Raw genomic sequence first — 18,388 nt, 5'->3', positions numbered from 1 at the left:
CAACTGTCAGGAAACAGTACGTAAGTCATTCATACAGTATATGGCTCCTGTTGAGTAACACCCCGTGGCTATAACGTATGGATAACACAAGGTGAGTTATGTCTGGTGATGGTGACATACTTCAAAGAATGTACATACTGTAACTTGTACATAAAATGGCATTTGGCTGTTTTGAATATGTGATGTTCCCCTTAGGTTATATTTTGCACATACCGTACTGTATCTAGGTGCTTTGGTGGTACTGGTGGGTAAATTGTGCAGGAGGCATGCATTCTATGAAGGCACTCTTTTAAGAGAGAAAGTTAATGGTGACTAGCTGATTTCCTCTGTTGTGTATTTACTCGTCCCACATTTACTAAAGAGATCCATATGCTCCCCACACACAGTCCCTGAGTCTTCAATGTACATCATAGCCATTCTACTATCCCGGAAGGTAAATAGCTCCAGGGGATCAACATTGCAACTGACGTTGTCCTCCTCCTAAGTATGGTATATGTTTAAGTTTTGCAAGCAGAGCAAAAAGACACATTTCCATTGTAAATATTTGAGGGACTTCCCCCACGCTACCCTTGATTGACTTTCCAATGACCCAAACTCCACCCAAACAAAAATACATATCTCCATTGTAACATGTGGAGGATAACATACTTTTCTATTCTAGGCAGATACCTAGTTTCTACTATCACTTACAGTCTAATTCAATCAGAGTGCTGGAGAAGTTCCAGTGTCACCTCCTTCCTCCCTGCATCTCCCCAGTGTTACAGTAGTGGCTCTATCATGGGTTTTGTTTATTATTCAGACAGTGGCTTCCTCATGTATATTTAATGAGCATCAGGCTCATTTTAATACCACTGGTCGTGGTTCAGGGGTGGTAAATCTACACCCGTGTCCCACTAATGTGTTTAATTACAGGTGATTTATCATGCATATTCATTATTGATAATAAGGCTATGTGATGTGCAGTCAATGGGGTGTAGAGAAATAGAGCGCAGGTGATGAAGGGACCCAAATATAATGGCAAATGAGATGTAGAGGGCAACGTCTTGCAGAAGTACTTCCTGACCTGATAGCACACTCTGTCTGTTTGTGTGTGCGTGTGTGTTTTTGGGTGTGCTCAGTCCTAAAATATATTTACAGTACAGACAATATGTGTACAGAAGTGTTTGTGTAAATGTAAAAGTGTATGTAAATGTGTATTAAGTCCAGCAGAGTGGTCACTGCAAACAAACATCTTGGTTTTCACAGCGTTCATTGAACATCAGTCACCTCTACACTCTTAGACAAAAAGGTGCTATCTAGAACCTAAAAGAGTTGTTCGGCTGTCCCTATAAGAGAACCCTTTGAAGAACCCTTTTTGGTTCCAGGTAGAACCCTTTCCACAGAGGGTACTACATGGAGGCCAAAAGGGTTCCACTTGGAACCAAAAAGGGTTCTCCTATAGGGACAGCTGAACAACCCTTTTGAAACCCTAAGAGTAAATACTGTATGTGCCTCTGGACAGACAGTGTGTATGTGTACTCTTACTGTATATCCAGGTGAATGACTAAGGAGGGGAGGGATCCGAGGTAGTGGAGCCGACATCCTTGATCGGTTAAAGGATCCTCCGTCTCCAGAACTGCTCTGAAAGGCTGGGATGAAAAAGGGAGAGAGAGAAAAGCCAGGGATTAACCAAAGGAGCTTCCCTGTGGCTAGCTGTCCTTCTTTCCCAGGAACACTGTAATATGATTACTCTGTTGTTTGCCATCGGTCCAGTGGTTAAGCACTATGGAGAAGAGGGCTTGACTACCTCCACTGGGGAAGTTTTGGAATTCTGCTCCACTGGGAACAGCTGGGTTCTTACACTGGGTGAGCGAGAGGGGGGCAGAGAGACACACACATGCACCTACTGCTTTTCACAGCACCGAGGAATGCGCAGTACTCCACGACCAACCACTCATTGGCTAATGAGCATTCTTAGTTTGGCCCTGGCCCCTTTCTCTTGGTCTGCCCAGCTGAAAGAGTGGATGCACTCCTAGAGAATGGAGCTATGCAAGACATCCCACAGAAAAGCTTTATCTCAAGTGGTCCAAGGAAAAAGACCACATGGATGGACCCTCCAGGCCTCCATAGTTCTAACTTTCCACATGGATATCGCTCAGGGACACTTGAGGCTGAGCTGGTGAAATGGACTTCTGACCTTTGATTGTCCTCCAGGTTTTTCATCATAGTTGGAAATACAAGTGGATTCCATACTGATTTGTAAATAAGGACTTTGTCAGTTAAAAGTAGATGTCAGCGCGATGTCTTAGATGTGACTCTGTGCATGTGTGTGTGTGTGTGTGTGTGTGTGTGTGTGTGTGTGTGTGTGTGTGTGTGTGTGTGTGTGTGTGTGTGTGTGTGTGTGTGTGTGTGTGTGTGTGTGTGTGTGTGTGTGTGTGTTATACACTGAGTGTATAAAACATTAGGAACACCTTATTGAGTTGCACCCCCTTTTGCGCTCAGAATAACCTCAATTTGTCTGCGCATGGATTCTACAAGGTGTTGAAAGCATTCCACAGGGTGGTGGACCATTCTTGATACACACGGGAAGCTGTTGAGTCTGAAAAACCCAGCAGCTTTGAGGTTCTTGACACACTCAAACCGATGCGCCTGGCACCTACTACCATACCCAAATCTTTTGTCTTGTCAATTCACCCTCTGAATGGCTCACATACACAATCCATGTCTTAATTGTCTCAAGGCTTAAAAATCATTCTTTAACATGTCTCCTACCCTTCATCTACACTGATTGAAGTGAATTTAACAAGTGACATCAATAAGGGATCATAGCTTTCACCTGGTCAGTCTATGTCATGGAAAGAGCAGGTGTTCCTAAGGTTTTGTACACTCAGTGTATGTACAAGATAAACATGACTATGTCTATGATTTATTTCTGTGTGAGTTTGACAGTAGGTGTCACACAATGCTATATTGACACGTCACATAATTTACAAACACAAACTGCAGCATATTTAACTTGCCTTCTATTGGGTCCCTATTGCTTGTGTGGGGCGGAGACACACACGTGAAATACATTTTATAACATTTTCGCTGAAAGGGAACTCCAGGGAGCCGCCTTTTAATGGGCTTGGTATTCATTGGGCCCTTGACCAAGCAAGGGACCCAGGGCTCCTTCTGTGAAAGGCAGCCCAACTCCTGAAAGGACCTCAAAACCTCATTAGCCAACAGAGGGGCATTTCTGAGATACGAGATAGGTTGGTGGACCATGTGGAAAGGTATAGGAGAGGTAAAGGGGAGAGAGAGAGTGACCGAGAGAGAGAGAATGACAGAGAGAGGGAGAGAGAGAGAGAGAGAGAGAGAGAGAGAGAGAGAGAGAGAGAGAGAAAGACAGAGAAAGACAGAGAAAGACAGAGAGAGAGAGAGAAAGAGAGAAAGAGAGAGAGAGAAAGAGCTCATCTAGGGCAGTACGCGACAGGCATGTACTGTTAATGTGTCTCTATGACTACCTGTCAGAAATAACTGGCCTCACATGACAATGGATATTTTTTGTGTATATCATAGAAAGAGTTCTGTCTTATGAAATTAAATTGTTAGATAATTACGAGGTAATCACCTAATGATTACTATTTGGTGTCTTTGTAAATCAGTGAATAAAGCACAATTCCAATTCCATTAGGATTGTAAATAAAGTGCCACCTCGTCTCCATTTCTAAATGCATGTTCTTTTTCACAAGCAGTTCTGATGATTTTTTCGCTTTTGTGTCCATTTAACATTGAACCCCATTAGCCATTACTGTGATGTCATCAGATTAGATGTGTATTTATTTAGTGGGAATATTAATGTCTGGTCTCTTCTTGATTATCATCCATGCAACAGATGCAACAAGTGGCTAATTTTCAGGCTTATCGTAGATCATAACAGCTGCTAATTGACTCTCTCTCTCTCTCTCTGGGCATAATTCTAGTGTGGCGCTCTCACTAAAACAGTAATTAGTCTGTTGGAACACTAGCAAGCATTTACAAGGCCCATGCCACCACTGAAAGATAATAACTACTATAAGAAACTATTGGTCCAATTACTGTCATATTTGGTTGAAAAACATTCAACTGTAGTTATAGATCTGTAGTTATAATGCAACATTTCAAGGGCAATGCATTGTCCTTGCAGTTTTTGAGTTAGTTCAACCGGGTCATCACAATCGATTTAAATGACAAAAATGTAAATGTCATACGTATGAGAATGATCTGGAACACAAACACAGGAACAGCTTAGAGTTGGGAAGGCATGGGTCCTTTCAAATGATGTGCATTGAATCAGGGTGCTATGGTGCTGACTAATTAGTCACATGGTTAATCAGTCTCTCTGGTTGAACTTCCGAAAACTCCCTATTTATTGGATAGGCCACATTCCTAACCATCGCCTTGGTGAGGCGCTCCCATTGGACCGTTGTCTTTGTAGTACCAGCGTACAGTCAAACCTAAAGACATCTCAGTGCCTCAGTCTGTGAGAGCCCTGGGAGAAGAATTTTTCTTTCTTGAACGCAGATTGAGTTATATCCCCTCAGAGCGCATTTATTGTTCCCTGATTGGCTTAGTCCAACCAGCCAAAGAGCTCAGCTAACACCAGTGAAATGTTTAAATGGGTTTAAATATGTTAATTATTAATGAAGCAATTATCTGGGTTTGGCGTGGGTTTGGCGTGGGTTTGGCGTGGGTTTGGTGTGGGTTTGGTGTTGTTTTGGTGCTCTCCAGTCCCTCTGTCTGCCTATCACCTGTCAAAGACAAAGGAAATAACTTCCTGTGGTTAATTAGTGTGGGGAATTCAATAAGAAAGGCATATTTGACAAACGTTATTGAAACGGCGCTGTACAGTCTTGACAACAGTGTGGGGTCAGTTGAGTCTCCTCCTCCCCCTCCCTCACATGGATGGAGGATTGATGGTGAGACCATGGAGACCTATTACATTATCTATTTAATTAGGTGGGTGAGACCGCTTAAAGCAGAGACGTTTGGTCAGAGAAGTGAATTGATAACATAAACTATACTGAGACAGGTATGGATTTACTGTACCCGAGAAGACGACAGTGTGAGTGTATTAGAGAACGTCATCACTCTGTACTTTTTTTGTCGTTTATGATCTTTTCATTATTAGCGTTCCTCTTTTCTAATTTCTTCTTGGGAGCCAGTGTTCAAAGCAGTAGTGAGTCATCATGTAGTGTTGGTAGAAATAGAGAAATACCATGCTCTGGATGGAACGCTGAAAACACCCAACTTGGTCTGTCGCAGTCAGGAAGACAAACTTATCTGCGGTTCTAACCCCTAACTGGACATTCATGTAGACATGCACAAACAGACATGAACACAGACACAATACCCTCTCTCACCTCATCATAGTGTCTTGAACTAAACTAGCCTTTCATTGGCATCTGCCTACATGTCTATGTGGATTGGACAACTGTCTACTGACATCCAGGGTTTAACTTTCATAACACCACTATGAGTAATATAGTCAATAAATGCTCTGATCTCTTTCCAAACCCACTTATATTACAAACTTTCAACCCGTGGTCTTTTTCAGACTTTATTTGTTTTGTTTTATAAGCCAATGCTGATTGGTTCTTTCCCCAGGCCTCAGCCCAGACGTTTGCACATCCAGACAATGTTATCCAGACATATGATGACGGAAGTGTGTTCACTACAAGCCTGCGGCACTTCAATAATTAGTTATTAACCCATATCTATTTCCACAAAATATGACATGCATATTGTGACAGTTTAACTAATGGTCAGAGTGAGATTTGGACGATCGAGCTGAGTGGTGATAGAGAACGGAAACTTTCTGAAAATGTTGGGGGTGAAGACAATTGGCTTTTATTTTCCAGACTTTTACAGAGTGCTTTTATAGTTTCCCTGTTGCCAACATTGTTAAAACGCACTGAACATGTTTCAGCAACATTATTATAGTTCATAAGAATACTTCCTCAGCTAACTAAGGTCATTATACTTGTCACCTGAAACTGACCAAGCAGCCTTGTTGGTACAACTGCCATTCTTCTGGTCTGACAAGACGAACCGTATTGATTAGGGATCATCTTAACTGAGGCACTTTGTCTACTGACCAGCCAGGTGAAGGCTGAAGCCTTAGAATGGATGGGTAAATATGCACTTGGTAAACAAAACACCTAGGTCACCCATTAACCTAACCTAAAGGAAGAAGACCACTGTTACTAAAGGAAGGACAGTGAAACTGCACTGTCAGTTAGGGGCTTGTAAGTACGAATTTCACTGTTGTATTCGGCGCATGTGACTAATACAATTTGATTTGATTTGAATAGCCTACAAGGAATTCTGCAACCAACTCGACAAACAAATATACATTTTGAGTGTTGGTTTTTTGATAGATTATTGTTTTGATTTTGGATTATAGTGCAAATTGGGGTGGCAGGTAGCCTAGTGGTTAGAGCATTGGGCCAGAAACTGAAAGGTTGCTAAATCGAATCCCTGAGCTGACAAGGTAAAAATCTGTCATTCTGCCCCTGAACAAGGCAGTTCACCCACTGTTCCTAGGCTGTCATTGTAAATAAGAATTTGTTCTTAATTGACTTACCTAGTTAAATTAAATAAAAAATATAGGACAACATCAAGCTTTTCATGTAAATTGTAGAAATGCAAAGACAATGTTATGTTATTGTCTTGTGGCTATCCCTGTACATAAACCCGGGAAAGGCTTGTTTTAAAAGTAAGTTCCACACGAAAGTATGGTGTAGCATGATAGAGATTGGTAAATAGAGAAAACATTTATTTTTGTTTTACGAAATTAAATGAATGCATGTAAGATATGTTCCTCGTTACTATTTTTGATTTCATACTGTTGTTGGTTTTAGAGAAGAGTCACTGAGAAAGAGTAGTTGACTTCAGCACATGTGAACGGCAATGTGTTTAGGACTAAATCCACTGGTGGTCAGAGGTTGGGGTCAGGGGTCAGAGAGGCAGGCTACAGTCCCGGAGAAGCCCCCAGATTTATACAAGTGTAAAAAAAAAAAAAAGGCCATTCAGTGTGTGTGTGTGTGTGTGTGTGTGTGTGTGTGTGTGTGTGTGTGTGTGTGTGTGTGTGTGTGTGTGTGTGTGTGTGTGTGTGTGTGTGTGTGTATGTGTGTGTGCGTGTCTGCGTGCGTGCGCGCGCACCTGAAACCATTTCTGAGGTGGAAACATTGACACTCGTCAGCCATATTGATACTGACTAGACAAACAAATGCAAGAGAGAAATGGCTACGAGGAAATTAATGATTTCAGACACTCGTGATTAGTTTGACAGCCAATCCCTCTCGTGCGCTCTTCAGGACAAATCTGGTATTTATTCTGTGTTGATAATTCTGATGGCTCTGATTATCTCTGTTTATCAACCGGGATTTGGGCTTATCACCGTAATTAACCAGATACTTTGAATGAGAAAACTAGCAATTACTGTGGAAAGTCACTATCACTCCCCAATATCGCACAGATAAGCCCCAACCACGGTCTGCTAGTGAAATGAAAATGACTTAATTTATCAAAACAAACTAGGGTTAAAGGGTATGTCTCAAGATCATTTGATATTTTTTTCTTTCAGATTTTGTCCCCCAGACTATCTGAAGAAGATATATATTTCCACTCTATTCACACTCTGTCCCATGTTTATAAAAGTCAAATGTAGTCAAAAAATTTGATTTTCCTGTGTTTTATATATATTTCCACACTATGAGGTTGGAATAATTTTGTAAAATTATGATAATGCCCTTTTCGTATAGGAGCTGTTGGAAAAGACCACCTGAAATGTCCGCCAGCTTTGGTCGGATGGTGTTGTGGCCTGCCTGGTGACATTACAAGGCAGGTACATTTTTAAATGTATTTTATTTAACCTTTAATTAACTAGACAAGTCAGTTAAGAACTAATTATTATTTACAATGATGCCCTACCCCGGCCAAACCCTAACAACACAGCTATTTTTTTTCTCCATTTTTGACAATGTTTATTAAAAACAATTACAGTAAGGTACTTGTTACCCAGTAATGATTTGATATTGAGATAAAAACGGCTGCATTTGACTTTTAAAGATGGACAGTTAGCCGTGAAGTGTGAAAACACTAATATACAGTGCATTTGGAAAGTATTTAGACCTCTTCCCTTTTCCACATTGTCTTAAGTTACAGCCTTATTCTAAAACTGATTAAAATAAATGTTTGTCCTCATCAATTAACACACAATATCCCATAATGCAAATCTTTAAAAAATAAAAAACAGAAATACCTCATTTACATACACGGTAAGTATTCCAACCCTTTGCTATGAGACTCCAATTGAACTCAGGTGCATCCTGTTTCCGTTGATCATCCTTAAGATGTTTCTACAATTTGATTGGAGTCCACCTGTGGTAAATTCAATTTATTGGACATGATTTGGAAAGGCACACATCTGTCTATATAAGGTCCCACAGTTGACAGTGCATGTCAGAGCAAAAACCAAGCCATGAGGTCGAAGGAATTGTCAGTAGAGCTTCGGGACACGATTGTGTAGAGGCACAGATCTGGGGAAGGGTACCAAAACATTTCTGCAGCATTGAAGGTCCGCAAGAACACAGTGGCCTCCATCATTCTTAAATGGAAAACGTTTGGAACCACCAATACTCTTCCTAGAGCTGGCCCCCGGCAAAACTGAGCAATTAGGGGAGAAGGGCCTTGGTCAGGGAGGTTACCAAGAACCCAATGGTACCTCTGGCAAAGCTCCAGAGTTCCTATGTGGAGATGGGAGAACCTTCCAGAAGGACAACCATCTCTGCAGCACTCCACCAATCAGGCCTTTATGATAGTTGCCAGATGGAAGCCATTCCTCAGTAAAAAGCACATGACAGATCACTTGGAGTTGGAAAAAAGGCACCCAAAGGACTCTCAGACCATGAGAAACAAGATTCTCTGGTATGATGAAACCAAGATTGAACTCTTTAGCCTGAATGCCAAGCGTCACGTCTGGAGGAAACCTGGCCCCATCCTTATGGTGAAGCATGGTGATGGCAGCATCATACTGTGGGGATGTTTTACAATCAGGATCGAGGGAAAGATGAACAGAGCAAAGTACAGAGAGATCCTTGGTGAAAAAATGCTCCAGAGCACACAGAACAACGACCCTAAGCACACAGCCAAGACAACGCAGGAGTAGCTTCAGGACAAATCTCTGAATGTCCTTGAGTGGCCCAGCCAGAGCCCAGACTTGAACCTGATCGTACATCTCTGGAGAGTCCTGAAAATAGCTGTGCAGCAATTTTCCCCATCCAACCTGACAGAGCTTGAGAGGATCTGCAGAGAAGAATGGGATAAACTCCCCAAATGCAGGTGTGCCCAGCTTGTAGTGTCATACCCAAGAAGACTCGGTGCTGTAATCCTTTGTCATTATGAGATAATGTGTGTAGAATGATGAGGGAAAAAAATGCATCAATTTTAGAATAAGGCTGTAACGTAACAAAATGTGAATACTTTCCGAATGCACCGTGAAAACCATTGACTTGTATTGGATTTGCAACACAAATGCTAAAAAGTTTGCATTTGAAACAGTGGCTAGGTAAACAAAACTCAAGCATGGATTGTTGTCATACCTTTTCCATAGACTCCTTACAGGTTAAGGAAACCAATATATAATTTAGTAATTTGGGTGAACTCACCCTCTAAATTACCACTCAACCATTTGCTTGGACAGTTGCAGAGTCACACCATGTGCTGGCAAGTCCATATCACATTAGAGTTTAACATTTAACAGCAACCTCTGTATTGTTTGTAGTGCAGTGATAATGATATAGTGTTATAATTTACCACTTTATTTCCTTTCCCCCAGTAAAATGGGGATTAAATGGAGATTAAGGCAGTGCCTTTTTTCTTTATCCATGGGTAAGCCAGCACAGCATGCAGCTCGAAGGTGATGAAGCACTCTGTGATCCTCACACAGATGGAGCTAAAAACTCTCCATGCACCGCTGCACATTAAAATACTCTACTTACGATCCACATCTATCTCATGTTTCCCATCTTAATATATTTTTGCAATGTAACCATTGGTCAGTATGAGATGACAGACCTGTTGCTTGTGGCTTGTTTTGTGTGAGGGGATTCAACATGCTAGCCAGATGTTAAATGTAACTAATAAGAAACTATTTTCTGCACACAATTCCGGGGACATTTTGACTATTAGGTAAATAATAGAATATGTTATGATTTTGGTTTAGTTAATGACAACCACGTTCTTCCCATAAGGGTTTGGCAGCATCTTGCAGTAGTCAATTCATATAAACAAAATATTTGAAAAAGTTTGAAAATGACAAAAATATTGCTACCACAATTAGCAAAATACTGTGTCTTTCCAAAAAAATGATAGGCCCACCTTCTCTATTGTGTGCCTGGCTATGCATGTTAAAATGCAAATACTATGTAACACACATACAGACTGGTATTTCTTGGTCCAGCACAACTAGTTATAGCCTAGGGGCTATTACAGTATAAAACAAGTTTTCTCATCACAGTTTAAAACACAATTGGTCAGTCGTTATTATTGTACTGATACAGTAGCAGTGGGTGTGTTTTAGTACATACAGCAGCCTATACCTTGTAACTCCCAATAGGCCTACTGTAGACAGCTCAACGCCTGTTGGCTACAAGCCAACAAGTTGTAAAAACACAAGCTGTAGTCAAGTGGCACTGGTGGGACAAAATAAAAGGAATATAAATGTTATATTTTGATAATTGATAAAGTAGATAGATATCTATTTTTTTCATCAGCAAATATTTATATTCATTATTCATACACTTTCTTGGACAATTATCCTCAAAATTCTGCATGTACTTGTTAATTTTCTCTTACTATATGGGTTACCTAATTACATAATGATTTCGACTTATAAAATGTTCCGATTTATTTGATTACTCTAGGCAGGTAGCCTAGTGGTAAACGCGTTGGGCCAGTAACCGAAGGTTGCTAGATCGAATCCCCGAGCTGACGGGGTAAAAATATGTCGTTCTGCCCCTGAACAAGGCACTTAGGCCGTTATTGAAAATAAGAATTTGTTCTTAACTGACTTGCCTGGTTAAATAAAGAAAAATACAATAACCTATTATCACCATCGCTGATAATTGTATCAGTTCCTATAATTCCCCTACTTCCTAAACGTTAAAAAAAAAAATCGGCAGCCCCCTAGGTGTCTCACTTTCGCAGTGTTTGCATGGATTCAAGAGAGGGAAGAGTGACTCGGTTCGTTGACGTCACCATTGTGTTGATTTGCTAACCCGAAAGAACAGAGGAGTTAGTGCGTGTGAGAGCGGGCACTGTGAACTGCGTTACTATGCTGTAGCCCAATAACCACACATTCGGAATCAAAACGTGCAATTTAGGTGAGTACTGATATGGGCGCCCAGCTTTCATGTTGCAGTGACAGACCCGCTTCTCTGCATGCTTACAGTTGTTTTTCCTGTGTACTCTAATATTGTGAATGCTTTAATAGTATGTTTGCTATCCTCACTTCAACCCTCATCAAGTTACAGTTCCTATAGCGCTACAATGTGGCAAGGGAAGTTGATGTATCAATTCCTGTTTGCGCTGATTTGTTTTAAATTGCATGTATTTAGCTGTCAAATAAAGCCAAAAGTCTGAGCGGACGAAATGTGTTTAAGTTTCCAGAAACACTTGGGCTTCATTGGCCATGTAAAGATGTTAGGTTGACGTAATTGTCTGTTTTAGTATTCGGGAGATCGCAACAGGAGAACGTGAGGTCTGAGGCTTACATTGCGAACCAGACAGGGTGACGTTCGTCCATGTGGTTTATTCTGAAAATAGTGTTTCTGTTGAAATGAGAATACAGTACGCTGACACCTTATGCCGCTCTTATATTCCTGGAAGTTTTAAAAAGCGAACAAATGACGCACTTGAGGAGCTCGTGCAGCGGTGATGACAAATCATCCTAAACACAAGGGCAATAATCTGAACTGGGTCCATCTATTTATTCACTGACTGATGTACATTGTAGGCCTACACCAGAGAACCACATAGATAACTGGTCGACTGTTGCTTATTCCTTGATTCTTAATGAAATATTGCCTCCTCTTGACGCAAATAAATATAACATTGTTTATAGATGGAATGGCAAATTGAATTGCTATCGATATGGGTTATCTCTTCCAAGCTCAATCATAATGACATGTCCAAATAAAATGCTCTCAAGCTGTAATGATTTCACATCAAACGATTCCACCTGTGTGCTAATCAGAATAGCAGGCTAGTGAATTTAATCATTGTTGCAACCTGTCCCGGTTGCAACAATGTATTTGGGTCTCATTCGACCTTATGTACTTTAGTAGACTCTGTTGAGAGAAGTGTGAGTATACTGTTTGTTCGTTCTTGAGCAAAATGTGTTTGGATACGATTTCCACGAGCATAGGTTTTTATTGTCTCAGTTTTTTAAACATCAGGACGCATTGAACATAATGCTAAAGAGATGCGCGCTTCGGACAGACAACTGTCTTCGTGGATACAGTTGGTCCTTAGAGGGTTCTCGTATGATTGCGTTATGTTGGCGTTGATATGCTGTCAATACAGCATAACCTATTGATTGAAAATAATAATTAACCCTTCAATGGTGTCTGATCACACGAGTGTGTGAAATTATTTGGTGACATTAACGCGCCGTCTCGACGCACTGTCTTAATCCAGTTCCTCATACAATTTGTGGGCTTTACGTTACCTATCCTTATTAGGCAACTTTCGATTGTTTCCTATGGTAAACCTGGGGCATTAAGCTAATTACGGAGCGCTATAGACATGGACCTATTTACTGGGTCATAAATTAGCGATAAATTGTTATTCGTGTCATAAAGTAACATTTGTTGTCATTTGTTGGACGTCCACCACTCACATCAATACCAAATGTATACAGTCTTGAACTGCTCTGTAATGTAGGCTATCTGAAATTGAATAGAATTTTCATTGAGTATTTCCAACGATTGCCAACTGTTGACTTCATTTTTATGAGAGCCACTGAGTTTAATGTTAGCCTTGTCTACCTGTTTAGGAATTGCGGATGCATAATGTTAGCATAAATTAATCGATTTTAATCTGCGCTCTTTATCGATATCCTTTCGGAAAAATTGAAAAAGTCTGTAGCCTACCGTTTCTGATTCTTGTTGAACTCTAATGGAATATTTGAAAATGTAAATTATAAAATCACTTGCCTAAAATGAGTATAAGCTACTGTAACGACCCTGGGTAATCATATTAATTGTAATAGGCTACTGAAATAACATTTTATATTTATAATAATAACGGTGATTATATCATAATTTAATATTATTACATGACAGGTTATTCCTCATGTGGTCTAATCTTTTGTGAGAGCGGGCAATGGCATGCCAACATGCATTCAAATCATTGATCGCCTAGTCTACTGTACATTCCATAGACATTCCAAGTAAAAGCAGTAATGGAAACTATTCTGTCCTAGTATAAACCTGCGCTTCTTTTAATAAATTGTGTTTTCAGATCAGATTACAATAGAATTGTAGTCGTGTAGAGCAATTTATATTACGTAACCAAGTTAGAGGTGTCCAAAGCAATGACTCGTGCGTTTCTTTGCCGTATGTAATATAATCTTGTTGGCGCTACATGACGTTTTCTTTTTTTTTGCGACATCCTCTGTTCCAACTATTCCTGGCACGCTGCTCGCTCCCTTCTGTGCTCACTGCTCTTCTCTGTGATAAGAATACTGAATAAGATGCCATTTCATTTCAGAATGGGTGTTGATGGTCTTTGTGAACCAAGCATCAACGCATTCTAACAAAGACTAGGGTGTTGCAAGGCTCTCAGTGGTCCATATTTGTTGCTGTTCATGTTTCACATAACTATACATTGAGTGGGAAAAGATGGGGTATTTTTTTTTATATTTTAATTTAGTTTAATAAGGGTGATTTGGTCTGCTTGGCATTTGACTTGTGTTATTTAGCTATTGATAATTTGCTCTTATGGCCACTCATTTTAACTATGATGCCATTGCATACAACCTACTGGGATGGTAAGAATTGTATGTCCATAGTTGTATGTACAGAACAGCTCAGTGTCATGTGCATAGACCTGTTTTCATTTTATGAAGTGTGCAATGTTAATGTAGCCTATTTGGATGAGAGGTGAGAACAATTTGATTTCAAAATGCCCAGAAAATAAGGATAAATTGCTGATCTTTATCTAATTGAAATCAATTCTTATAAAAAAGACAAATAACATTTATGGTTTGCAATAGCATTTCAAATAATCTGCAGTAATTCATACAACAGCAATTGATTGTTTTAACTTAACACTGCAGAACTGTTTGGATTTTTTATATAAAAGTGTAGGTTTAAATATTGATCTGTGATCTTATCTACCACAGTTATTTGATGTTTATTGGGCTAGGACCAAATATGATATATAGTTGAGAAGCCAACAGTTTTCATATATTATAAAGTATTTTCCTAAAATATTCTGATATGCCTGATCTTTTTCTCTCTTCAGATTGACTTTATCTTGTTTACAAAGATAAGTGAAGAAACTGCTGAGGAGGGAAAGCGAGCCTCATGAGTTGGCCTGGCGGATCTCAGCGACGTTATGGATTTGACTAAAATGGGTATGATCCACCTCCAGAACCCCAACCACCCCACGGTCCTGCTGCAGAAGGCCAACCAGATGCGTCTGGCAGGGACCCTCTGCGACGTGGTCATCATGGTGGACAGCCAGGAGTTCCATGCTCATAGAACCGTGTTGGCCTGCACCAGCAAGATGTTTGAGATTCTGTTTCACCGCAACAGCCAGCATTACACCCTGGACTTCCTTTCACCAAAGACCTTCCAGCAGATCCTGGAGTATGCCTACACTGCCACACTCCAGGCCAAAGTGGAAGACCTTGACGACCTGCTGTACGCAGCAGAGATCCTAGAAATCGAGTACCTGGAAGAGCAATGTCTCAAGATCCTGGAGACCATCCAGTCCTCGGATGATAATGACACGGAGGCCAATATGAACGATGGCGGCACGGAGGAAGAAGACGAGCGCAAGGGCCGGCAAGGAGGGAAGAACGCTAAGAAGCATTCCATGGAGGGGAGCTTCCTTTCAGCCACCCAGCAAGCCTCTGCCCTGGACCAGAGCCCCTCTGTCTCCACATCCTTTGGGCTCTCCACCATGAGCCCAACCAAAGCTGCCGTGGACAGCCTGATGAGCATCGGCCAGTCCCTCCTGCAGCAGGGCTTCGGGGGAGAGCACCTGACTCACGGCAACTCCCACCGCCAACTGATGACCGAGATCAAGACGGAGATGATGCAAGTGGATGAAGGCGGAGGCCACGAGAGCCCCAGAACCATGGAGTCCAGCGCCTCCAGCAATGGTGAGAGGAGCAACGAGTTGGACAAGAACCGTGACGGCCCAGGGACCCCGACCAGGAGCAGCGTGATCACAAGTGCCCGCGAGCTGCACTACGTCCGGGAGGATGGCATGGGCGACCCCCAAGCAGATGGTAGCCAAATGGGTCTCGAAGCCATGGCTGGCATGACAGGCATGACTGAGAAACAGCTGACCTCCCTGTACTCTCTGCCTCCCAATCATAAAAACGAAGTTATGCGATCCATGCCGGCCTCCATGGCCTCTTCTCTTCACATGTCCCCTGCCCTGGCCATGTCCATGGACTTCAGTGCCTACGGGGGACTTCTGCCCCAGAGCTTCATCCAGAGGGAGTTCTTCAACAAGCTGGGGGAGCTGGCCGCTGGCATGAAGCCAGATGGCAGAAACCAGCACGAACGCTGCAACGTGTGTGGCGCAGAGCTACCAGACAACGAAGCTGTAGAGCAACACCGGTAAGGTCAACTTTGTGAATTTTTTTCTGACTAGTTTGGTTCTATTAACATTTGTAAACTTGTTGATCTTTGCCAAAAACCTTTTCTTCAAATCAATGATTAAATATAAATAAATTCTGCCTACAGTTACTTCATTTAAGTTTACTGATCGACGTACATAAAATATAGATCTAAATTTTTCTACCTTTTCATAATTCAGGAATCTACTTAACAAAAGTTTGAGTCCTTTTTTTCTGTTGAAAATGTTTTCAAATCATCAAATCAAATCAAATTTTATTTGTCACATACACATGGTTAGCAGATGTTAATGCGAGTGTAGCGAAATACTTGTGCTTCTAGTTCCGACAACGCAGTAATAACCAACAAGTAATCTAACTAACAATTCCAAAACTACTGTCTTATACACAGTGTAAGGGGATAAAGAATATGTACATAAGGATATATGAATGAGTGATGGTACAGAGCAGCATAGGCAAGATACAGTAGATGGTATCGAGTACAGTATATACATATGAGATGAGTATGTAAACAAAGTGGCATAGTTAGTGGCTAGTGATACATGTATTACATAAGGATGCAGTCGATGATATAGAGTACAGTATATGCGTATGCACATGAGATGAATAATGTAGGGTAAGTAACATTATATAAGGTAGCATTGTTTAAAGTGGCTAGTGATATATTTACATCTCCCATCAATTCCCATTATTAAAGTGGCTGGAGTTGAGTCAGTGTCGGTGTCAGTGTGTTGGCAGCAGCCACTCAATGTTAGTGGTGGCTGTTTAACAGTCTGTTTTGTTTTTTTGCATGTGCTAGCTAGCAGCTTAGTAAACTCAACTCCGTGTCGGCAGAATGTACCACAGACTACATCGAGACGCTATCAGTTGATACCTGTAAAAATGTTCATTCTTTAAGGCTTTCCTTGTCCCAATGTTTTGTCCTGTAACAAGCTTTTTCTTTGGGTGCTGAAATCTGTATTTTTTTGTAAGTCATTGCATGGCAGAGTTTTTAGATTTCGCAAGGGATAGAAGGCAAATTAGAAGGCAAATTATCACAGAAGGCAAATTATCAAAACGGTGGATTCCAAATCCAACTGACAACTCTAATAATCAGGACAAGCACAGGTACACAGTAAGAATTAAATAATGGATATTTTTAAAGTATCAAGTGGTAGTGCACGTTTAACTTCCGACTCAGTTGGAAACAGTGAATTAAAGGGTGCAGTTTTTATAAAAACTATGGATTTCAGCATCCAAAGAAAAGCATGCAGTTAAACAGGACTGACATTGGTACAAGGAAAGCATTACGGAATTTACAAGTATCGAGTTTTAGTTGCGGTACACCCTAATGGGCGCATCGTGTATGGAAGGTATCCATATTGCAGGGATCTAAACTAGAGCTAACAAGCTAGATGACTATTAAGCTAAAATCCATGAATTACACTTCCTTCAAAGTATTCACACCCCTCAACATTTTACACATTTTATTGTCAAAATCCTGAATTTAAAGTGGAATTATGTTTTTTGAAAGTTTTAGAAATGAATCTAAAATAAAAATCTGAAATGTCTTGAGTCAATAAGTGTTCAAACTCTTTTGTTATGGAAAGTCTAAAAATGTGCTTAACTAGTCATGTGATAATTTGCATGAACTCAAGTCTGTATGCAAAAATATTGCTTAACATGATTTTTGAATGACAACCTCCTCTCTGTATCCCACACATACAATTATCTGTAAGGTCCCTCAGTCAAGCAGTGAATTTCAAACACAGATTCAACCACAAAAACCAGGGAGGTTTTCCAAGAAGGGCACCTATTGGTAGATGGGTAAAACATAATGTGTATCAATAAACCCAGTCACTACAAAGATACAGATGTCCTTCTTAACTCAGTTGCTGGAGTGGAAGGAAACCGCTTAGGGATTTCACAATGAAGCCAATGGTGTCTTTAAAAAAGTTGCAGTGTTAAATAGCTGTAATAGGAGAAAACTGAGGGTAGTTACTCCACAATACTAACCTAATTGACTGAGTGAAAAGAAGGAAGACTGTAGAGAATACAAATATTCCAAAACATGCATCCTGTTTGCAACAAAGCACTAAAGTAATACTACAAACAATATGGCAAATAAATAGATGTGTTCTGAATACAAATTGTTATGTTTGGGCCAAATCCAATACAACACCTTACTGAGTACCACTCCATATTTTCAAGCATAGTGGTGGCAAGCATCATGTTATGGGTATGCTTTTAAGCGTTAAGCACTGCGGGAGTTTTTGCGGATTAAAAAGAAACGGAATGGAGTTAAGCACAGGCAAAATCCTAAAGGAAAGACCGAACCAGGTTGCTTTCCACCAGACAATGGGAGAATAATTTCTCTTTCAGCAGGACAATGACCTGAAACACAAGGCCAAATCTACACTGGAGTTGTTACCAAGAAGACAGGGAATGTCCCAGAGTGGGCAAGTTACAGTTTTTACTTAAATCTACTTGAAAATATATGTCAAGACCTGAAAATGGTTGTCTAGCAAT

At 40.7% G+C, this 18,388-nt stretch overlaps 1 protein-coding gene across 5 annotated transcripts in view; it reads left to right on the top strand.

Moving 5' to 3' along the window:
* Positions 1-11,277: 11,277 nt before the first annotated feature.
* The window catches only part of LOC112257980 (zinc finger and BTB domain-containing protein 16-A), a 137,514-nt gene continuing 130,403 nt past the window's right edge, over positions 11,278-18,388 (top strand). For 4 of the 5 annotated variants that reach the window (XR_002954668.2, XM_024431971.2, XM_024431970.2 and 1 more), the window contains exons 1-2: positions 11,278-11,387; positions 14,533-15,863. Coding sequence is in view for 4 of the 5 variants with exons in the window: in XM_024431971.2 (XP_024287739.1) it covers positions 14,626-15,863 (1,238 nt within the window). In the remaining variant the exon portion in view is untranslated. Of the gene's footprint in view, positions 11,388-12,275; positions 12,368-14,532; positions 15,864-18,388 lie in introns of those variants that run through there. The other variant, XM_024431969.2, reaches the window with a different exon arrangement.

Source organism: Oncorhynchus tshawytscha, linkage group LG09 (genome assembly GCF_018296145.1).
Source record: "Oncorhynchus tshawytscha isolate Ot180627B linkage group LG09, Otsh_v2.0, whole genome shotgun sequence".
In the NCBI taxonomy this organism is placed as follows: domain Eukaryota; kingdom Metazoa; phylum Chordata; class Actinopteri; order Salmoniformes; family Salmonidae; genus Oncorhynchus; species Oncorhynchus tshawytscha.
Note: the sequence above shows the minus strand (reverse complement) of the source record. Positions and strands in the feature narration are given on the sequence as shown.